This window comes from Tamandua tetradactyla, chromosome 19 (assembly GCF_023851605.1).
Source record: "Tamandua tetradactyla isolate mTamTet1 chromosome 19, mTamTet1.pri, whole genome shotgun sequence".
Lineage (NCBI taxonomy): Eukaryota > Metazoa > Chordata > Mammalia > Pilosa > Myrmecophagidae > Tamandua > Tamandua tetradactyla.
In genome coordinates this window covers 6,595,277-6,604,165 of record NC_135345.1, presented here as the reverse complement: position 1 = coordinate 6,604,165, position 8,889 = coordinate 6,595,277, and the positions used below count along the sequence as shown (strand labels likewise).

The 8,889-nt window shown below is 57.6% G+C and overlaps 1 protein-coding gene across 3 annotated transcripts in view; it reads right to left on the bottom strand.

Annotated features, from left to right (window-relative positions):
- The window catches only part of PPP2R2C (protein phosphatase 2 regulatory subunit Bgamma), a 153,338-nt gene continuing 144,449 nt past the window's right edge, over positions 1 to 8,889 (bottom strand). For all 3 annotated transcript variants that reach the window (XM_077136356.1, XM_077136358.1, XM_077136357.1), the window contains exon 9: positions 1 to 2,935. In XM_077136356.1, the coding sequence (XP_076992471.1) occupies positions 2,644 to 2,935 (292 nt within the window). In that variant the 3' untranslated portion in view covers positions 1 to 2,643. The remainder of the gene's footprint in view (positions 2,936 to 8,889) is intronic.

Below are 8,889 nucleotides of genomic sequence, written 5' to 3'. Positions count from 1 at the left end.
AACGTTTGTTATTTTATTGGAAAAAGCTGGTATTAACATATTTATAATTTTATTCAACAGTTGGATAATTTGTGAGACACCAAGAAAAAGAATGCAGCTATGAGTTACAGATTCCAAACGGAGCAGATCTGTCTACTTCACCATCACACGGCTGACACCACCAAGAGCTTAGAACTTGGAGAAGAGTAAAAATGAGGAGAAAGAAACAACAACTTCACAATGACGCTGTGAATGTCATGTGTTCCAGAAGACCCGAAAATTTAAACACAGTAAAGATGCAAAGTTTGTGACTATAAAACTGGTCCTGCTGCTGTTTCTAGTTTTGCCGACCCTGCCCCACCCCCAGCCCCGCCAACACCTTTTCTCAGCACACACGTTAGTATTATTCACAGTCCGCTTTGGACATCATGATTTCCTAGAGGTCCGAAGATACACTTTTTCTTCTAAGATCTTTTCCTTCCTTTCTTTTCTTTTTGGTTTGGTTCCCAAAGTTTAAAATGGAACAAAAGGAAGTAGGAACTGTTTTAAGATCTCCTTTTAAAATACGGTGTAAGATTTGCACTTTGAAGATGGTAAATGCTAAATACATGATTCGATGGAAACTTCTACCTGCAAATGTGAGTCTCCTCTGCTAGCATTTGAACCACAAAAGGAAATGGACCGTGCCAAATATCCAAGTAATTGTGTAAGGCCCTCAAAGCTGGATTTTGGCTTCAATGAGATTTCTGTACAATTTACCACATTCTTGAATCTCTTTACAAAACAAAAGGAAAACAAAAGGTAATCCAATCCTCTGATTGTTAAATTTAATTAGAATAGATATGTACATATAATACTGTCCAGGTCACCTGGATTTTACAGTGATAGAGAAACAAAACATTCTTCATTCGTGTTGATTAAAAAAAAAAAAATCAATGGACCCATTTCCTTGTGTAATTATTATATGGCCAGGAGTGAGTACACATGCGTTTTGTGCTTTTACACACACAGAAGTATAGCGTTATCCATTGAGAAAATCTCAGTTGGGTCTATTTCCTGGGTTATGTTATATCTTGTTAAAAAAAACAACAGTGGATAATGCTGGGCCTCTGTCGGCACTCTGCTTTCTGAATCAAAACGTGAAGCCACGTGGTTCGGCTGCAATTCCACGACCCAGGACCCGGGAGCTGTTGGCAGGGTGGGTGGGTCCTGTCTCGATGGAACAGGGGACACTGCGAGAAGACCACATTCTCCACGGCCTTGCCGTCAGAAGGGGAGAGCAAATAAATGGAATTGTCCTCTGAGACTGTGTGGTCGTTAAAGAAAACGTGTTCTAAAATGGTCAAAGCATGCACTTTTCTTCTGGAGCTGCTCATCTGATAAGGGATGGATGGAACGGGGTGAAGCCAGGAGCCATTGAGCTGCTGACAGCACAGGGACTAAGCCACGGAGGGGCCTTGTCCATCATCCACTCAGAGTCTCCCTTCTCCCCGGGACCCGTGTCATCGTCCCACCTGCCCTGGTCCACTTCACAGGTGGCACAAGATGAAGAACCTTCCAGAAACTTCAGGGTTAGAATGTTGCCCTATATGAGCCACTGAGGCGGCATATTGGAAGGAGCCTTGCACAAAGACCTGGGCAGAGTCCCAGCTCCACTGGCTGGTGTGTCCTCTCAGAGCCTCTGTTTCCTCTTCTGTACAGGGAATACTACATTATTCACCTTTAATCCTAGGCACCCATCCCAGAGCCTGGCCTCAGTGCATCCTGGGGGCTTGGGGAGGGGCCGAGTGGACACCCACTTCTTGGGGCCATGATGAGGGTACAAGGGAGCCAGTGACGGGCCCCAACAGATGCCTAAAGAGATGCCGAAGAAACCCGGGAGGGCCGCAGAAATGAAACCAGTGTGCCTAAAGAGGGGAGCACCGCGTCTGGCAAGTGACAGACGCTCAGCAAACTTTGTTAAATTAGGGGAGAAGAACAGGCACACACATTGAGAGGTTTTTCTTTTCTCCCTCTCCTTCCAGAAACCGTAATGGCCCCGGGTTATTTAAGGACATTAAAAGAGCCTAAAAGAGGAGCTTGCATCTGCAAATTCTCAGCACAAATCCACGATCTAAAAACCCAAGGTGCGATCGTCAGCTCCATGAGACGACAGAAATTTCTCCATTTATAATGGAAAGATTCCCTAGCTGGCTGGCTGGAGGTTCATTATCAGTGTCCGGAGCCCTGGTCTGGGGCCAGTGAGAGAAAGGACAACCCCCGTCAGCTCCTGCGTCCTCTGAGAGGAGCCGACAGAGCAAAAACCGAAGCTGGAGATGCCGAAAGCACTAAGAAGGTGGTGAAGACGGCAGCTCACGGCAGTGCCTGGACGAGGAGAACCTTGACCCTTAAAAGGCCGATCAGCCCATCCATTTTACGCTCTGTGGCCGGAAGCCTCCATTCTCCTTTTTAAAAAGACAATCAATCACCCCCAAGGGGGATGCTGGCCTGGTGGTGGTGGAGGAGGGGGTGGGGGTGGGGACGCTGGAGGAGGGAGGGGGACGGAAGTCACCAGGCCCCTTCGGCGACCATCCTCGCTGCTGCCCCCGTCGCAGTGCCATCGGGGCTTCCCCAGGCCCGGCGTGCGTCCGGCTGGTGGCCGGGGGACAACCCCCTCCCCCCGGCCTAGTGCACCTCGGAGCTCACTTTGTCCTGGAAGATGTAGAGGTTGTTGGTGGCAGCGATGGCGATGATGTTCTCGGCCGGGTGCCAGGCCGTGTGCAGGATCTTCTTGGTGAAATCCAGGCTGTCCACGCTGATGTCGTCACGCCGCCGCTTGCCCCCCGCGCACACGCGCCGCGGCTTCAGCACCGCCCGCGGCTTGCTGCTCTCCCGCGAGGCCTCCAGCGTCACGTCGCGCTTGGTGTGGCGGTCGAACATGCGGAAGAAGTTGTTGTAAGCCCCCGTCATGATGACGCTGGGGGAGAAGAGGAGGGTTAGCGGGGCAGGGATGGGAGGGGCCAATGGAGAGGCACACTCCCCCCCAAAAAAACTGCTGGGGTTCAAATGCCAGCCCTCGGGGCTTGAGACTGCAACCCCATGGGATGGGATGGTGAAGACGAGGCCAAACTGGTGGAGGGTGGGCTCGCACCCAGTATGGCCAGGGTGACCGGGTCTCATCCGAAGGGGAAGTTTGGACACGGGCAGTAGGCGAGAGAGAGTGCAGAGGCCACCACGGATCGCCAGCAAACCCCGAGAAAGCTAAGAAGCAGCTCGGGGCAGTGTCTCCTCTAGGACCTCCGCCCGGGCAAGCGCAGCCTCGCTGACGTCCTGCCGCAGGCGACCGGAGAGGACAAATCCCGGTGTCCTTCAGTCCCCAGTTTGTGGCCCTTGGTGCATGGCAGCTCCGGGGTCCAGGGTACGGGCACCCTAGACAAGCCATCGGCCCCAGGGTCCTTGGAGGCTGCCGCGTCACAGGCTGGGGGGTCGCGCAGTTCCTGTGACCACACTGCCTCCCTAGGGGACTGACGCGCTGGCCCGGGGACCTGGACACGCGGGGGACAGGACGTCGGGCCCACTCCTCGTCAGAGGGGTCGTAGGTTTCTACCGGAGACCACAGGAAGGCCGTCTCCCAGGGCCCAGTGGTGGAATTCTCGCCTGCCATGCGGGAGACCGGGTTTGATTGCCGGTCCATGCACCTCCCCCGTCCAAAAACTAGACTAAAATAAAATTCAACAGATGGATACAGCTGCAATAACGGGACAGCCACATGGTAAAGGAACGCGACCCTGCCACACAGCATACAAAACAAAAGAAAGGCCCTGCCCTCCTGCCCTGGACCGGCCCTTCTAGAAGATGAAGGTGGGAGGGGCGGAAGGGGCCCTGGCTCCGCGACGTCCACCTGTCTCTTGAGGCTGAAAAGTAAGATAAAAATAAGGGGGGACTAAAGGGCTGATGACGAGGGATACGCAGGGGGACAGAGGCCCCTCACTGTGGCCAGGCACAGCCTGACCCCACCAAGCCCACGGGCCTGGCAGAAGGAGGTAAATGCTTCTGCAGGGGTGGAGGGGAGAGCTGGACTTTCCCTTACACACTGGCAGACGTGCAGGCTCAGAAGGGAACTCACAACTGAGAAGGTAGACAATCCTGAACCCCCCAAAATGGCAGGTTCTTAATCTTAACCCACAATCCTGAGGCGTGACCCCAACATTCCTGGGATGTGACCCCAGCATTGCCGGAACATGACCCCAACTTTCCTGGGATGTGGCCCCAGCATTCCCGGGGCGTGCCCCCAGTGTTAACAGTGTCAGCTGGAGACTGACAAGTCGCCCAGAGAGGCCTGTTCAGTCCCAGCCCTGGTCCCCTGCTGTGGACCCACGAGCAATTACAGCAGGACTTGGAAGACGCTATTAGTTAAGAGGCGCCCAAGGGTGGGCCTGAGCCCAGCAGGGCTGCTGTCCCTGTAAGCAGAGGAAACTGGACGTGGGGGGAGAAGCCCCGGGGAGCAGCCTGAAGCTGGACGTCAACGGAACCCGAGAAAGAAAGGGGGATGCGCTGCCACGGGGCCATGGGAGGGAAAAGCCTGGAAGACGTGATCCCTGGAGGAAGCCGGTCTGCAGCCTTGGGCCTCTGAGCCCCCGAAGCCCGGTGAAGTGGTCCCGTGGCCGGGTCAGCCGGGAAGGAGGGCGGAGTCCTTGAACGTGCCGCGCGAGTCGGGCCAGGATGCTTCGGGCCAGGGTCTCGGAAGGTCTTGGCTGTGGCCAGAGGGCTCCAGGCGGGGCTCAGCCCCACTGTCGGGGCCTTCACACAGGGAGGCCGGAGCCAGAGGGTCCCAGGAGCCCGCGGGCAGGGAGGGTGTGGGGGTCGGGGGTGGGGGGCAGGCAGGGAGGGGTGGGGGTGGGGGACATGGGGGGCACAGGGGCCGCGGGGCGGGGAGCGGGGCGCGGCCGCCACCCCCAGCACACTCCACTCCAGAGGCAAGCGCGGCCCTGCCGGCCTCCACGGTGGACTGGGCCTCCCCTCCCTGCTGCGGAGGCCACCCCTGGGTGCGCCCACCCTCCAGGCCTCGAGGACTGCAATCCTGGGGGTGCCTGATGGCCCAGTGCGTGGCCGGCCCCTGTCCAGGGCTTTACGGGGACCAGGCCGGAGGAGGAGTGGGGCCCGAGGAGGGCCAGGAGGGGCCAACCCCTGCCCCCAGAGCCGCGTCCCGAGGCAGGCAGAGGAGGCGGGGGGTGGGAGGGGACACTGCAGGGAGCAACCTGTGCCCAGGTACCCCCATGGCATCCACCTCCCAGCACCCCGGGGGGCAGATGCCATTACCTTTGGGGCCATTTCCCAGGGTGGCAGTGGCAGGGGGCGGACAGAGCCTACCCCAGTGGGCTCCGGACCCCGCCACTCCGTCCCAACCCCAGGCACCGCACGAGGGAGCAGGAAGGGTGGTGGCGAGTCTGTGGCCATGACAGCGACAGAGCCCGCAGGAGGGCGTCCAGCAGAGCCTGTGGGGGTGCAAACACGACCCGGGGAGGGGGTGACGGGAAGGCGGGGAAGGGGAAGGGCCAAGGTAGGGTCGTGCTATGTAAGATGTGGGGGACGGGGTGGGGGTAGGTGAGTGTGAGAGCCAGAGAGCCAGAGCCAGAGCCAGAGAGAGACAGACACAGAGAGAGAGAGACAGAGACACAGAAGGAGAGACAGAGGGAGAGACGGGGCTGGCAGGAGGCCCCGTGGGGGTGCTATGGAGAGGCCTGAGCGTCCCCAGGAGAACCAGAGTCACCCCCAGGCCCCCAGCCTCGGCCTCCCCTCCGCTGCGCTGCGATGCATAACTGTGCAGGGCAAGGGGCCGCGGGGACTCCTTCCCCTCCCCCGGGCCTCGACTGCTTCGCCTGCACCTCACCTTTCCTTTTGTTCATTCCTCATGACCCCCCAGTAGGCAGGGTACTGCTGGGGACCCCTGCACGATGCACACGCCGAGGCTCTGGTGGGGTGTCATCCTGGGATCCCGCAGCCCTGGGTGGGGGGCTGGGAGCCCTAGAAACCAGTCCCCCCTCTTGCAGGGACACGAGCACCTACAGGCCTGGCTGACACCACCTGGGAGGTGCCCCTTTAAACCACATCTGCCTGGTTTTCCTGAGCAGGGCTTCCTATTTCCTCAAAGGCTTGGTGTCCTTGTGGTCAGTGGGGACACCCAGCCGTGTGGGGGTGGGGCAGAGTGCAGGGACCCCTCCCAGACCACGGCCACCTTGTGTGCACAACCGGCTCTTGCACGGGGTCCTGCCCCCGCCCCCTGCTCACGTGGCCATCACATGTGGTAATGGCTACAATGGCCTCCTTACCGATGTCCCTGCTCCTGACCCCCCACCCCAGTCGCTTATCCCCATGGGACTCCCCAGGTGGGACACCCACCCTGTGAGGCCTTATTAACCCTCACTAACTTCTCCTCCACCCTCAACACCAAGCTTTGATCATGTCAAACCCTCTTTTTTACCTCAGGGCCTCCTGACATGCTGTTCCTTCTTCCCAGAGTGCCCTTCCACCCTCTACAGACAAACTCCTTCTGGAATCTCCAGACTCAAGGGTGCCTCCTTGGGGGCCTATCCCCATGTCCCTTCCCCCAAATGGCCCCCACTCACCCCCCCACTTTGTGGGGAGGGTGGCTCGAGTCTCGCTGTGGACCATGGGGCCTGCCAGGGCAGGGGTCGGTACAATCTCTGTTGGGTCCCTGGTGCCCTGTGCTCTCGGGGACAGGGAACACGAATCTGCAGGCCCCAGGCAGGGGGGACAGCCTGTGCCCAGCCAACTGGTCGCCGGCAGGGACACCCATGGAGCGGTGACCTCTGTACTCCAACCTAAGGCCTGTCAGGTTCACCAGGTAACAAGGAGGGGAGACCTGTTCCCGGGGTTGCCAGACGACCCCACCCAACTCTGGGCCAGGAGCCGCCACAGGGGCCCACCTACCACGGCCAGGTTGGGCCACACCAAGGTGGGCCACAAAGGGTGGGAGGAGCCCAGGCAGCCAGACAGCGGACCGGGCTGGGGTGGGTGCAAAGGAAGAGGCCGAGGCAGCCGTGGGAGGGGGCGGGTCCCGGCTCCCACGGGGTGGCCTGCCCTGGCAGGCGGCGCCCACCTGGCCACCGGGCCCCTCCCGCCTGCACCGCTGTAACCGCGGAGGTGGGAGCTAGGGGGTAACTAGGTGGCCAAACGGTCCTACAGATACTCCTCTCTGCTCTCTGGCACACTGGCGCGGACACAGGGAAATACCTGAAATCCCCACAGCAATGCAGCTGCCTTGATCTCTGATGCAGATTGTACAGCCTTTATCCTATGCCCTTGGGATTGTAAAAACCTCGTGACTGACCCTCACTTTTACCCATTTTATCAAGTTTTTTGACTTTGGAGTCTGGTGATCACTAAAGACAGCCCCTAATGTTTACTATTGAAGGGCCTTGGGTTCAGCCCAGAGCTAACCCTCCCCGAGTCCAAAGCTTTCTCGATAACTAAAGCCGGATCTAACCAAAACAGGCCTGCCTGAACGTGCAGTAGCTTAGACTGTAACCTGTAAGTGACCTGGGTCTCATCATAATACTAAAAATCACTCCCATCACGGTATTGCGGTTGTCACTTCCTTCTATCTGTCTGCGACTAAGCATGCAATCAGTCTGCACATGCTCAATAATTAGATCACCTCTAATTACATCATCTGGGGCCATTGCGCTCAGTATCCTAAAACCTGCCCATTTTTTGCTACTATGAAACTATCAGAACTAATGCAGCTCGGGCAGACAGAGTTTGGGGCCGATGAGGCCATCTGGTCTCCTGTTTCACGCCCAGCAATAAACTCGAAACCCAGTGTCTCAGGAATTGGTCCCTTGAGTACATCAGGCAGCGAACCCACCATGTTGGTCTGGGGTCACCTGAACCCCTCTCTGGCCTTCACGCTCAGCGCTGGCCTGCCCCGGGTGGCTCTACCGTGGCTCAGCTAAGTGTCACTCCCAGAGCCCACACTTGGAGGGGCTACAGAGCCACCCGAGGGGTCCACAGACCCCCTCACCAGCCCCACCTGCCTGAGGAGTCCCCAGGAGCTGGGGAAGGGAGAACAGTGCAGCTGTGGCCTGGGAATCCAAGACCCTAACCGCAGCCAAGACCTCCCTCCCTGAAGAAGCTGGTGAAGCAGAGAGAGCTCAGGGCTGGGAGCCAGCAGCTGGGGTGGAGTCCTAGCCGGTCCAGCCACTGTGCGACGTGGGGCTGGGTAGTTTCACTTCTCTGGGCTGACCTCACAGTAAGGACAGTTCTCTCCTTGTCCCCGACCTGGTCAAGTCCATGGTGATTAGCTCAGAAAATAAGCATCTGATCCTTCCATGAGAATTTTACATCAGCCCCAGCAGTGAGGGGGATGGCATCTGCAGTAGGAGGGAATGAGGCCAGTGCACCAGGAGACACAAGGAGAAGCAGAGATGGGAGAGGACAGAGAAGGAGATGGCTTCAAAGATACAGAGTGAACCCTTGGGGTAGCCCTGCCCAGAACTTCTCAGAACCCAAAGGACCATTTTAAGCTTAGGCTTATCTGATCCCTGCTATCTGCAACCAAAAGACACCTGCTTGATACAAAATTCCTCTCTCCCAGGCAGAACAGATGAAGGAAAGCAGGCTTCCTGGAGGAGGTGGCATTGGGAGGAAAGGCAAGGCAGACAACACAGGAGCATGTGCAAAAAACACATCAGAACGCCCACTGTCAACAACGGCCAGTGACCTTGCTGACGGCTTCACACATGTGCCCTCCGGTCCTCAATACAGCCACAGCAAGTCACAGGTTTGTTAGAACCACCTTCCAGGTGAGCAGACTAAACCTCGGACAGGCCCAGAGACTTAGCCAAAGTCCCAGCCAGTGGGATCTTGTTCAGTGAGTGACATGTGGGCCAGAAACTGAGGACATCTGCC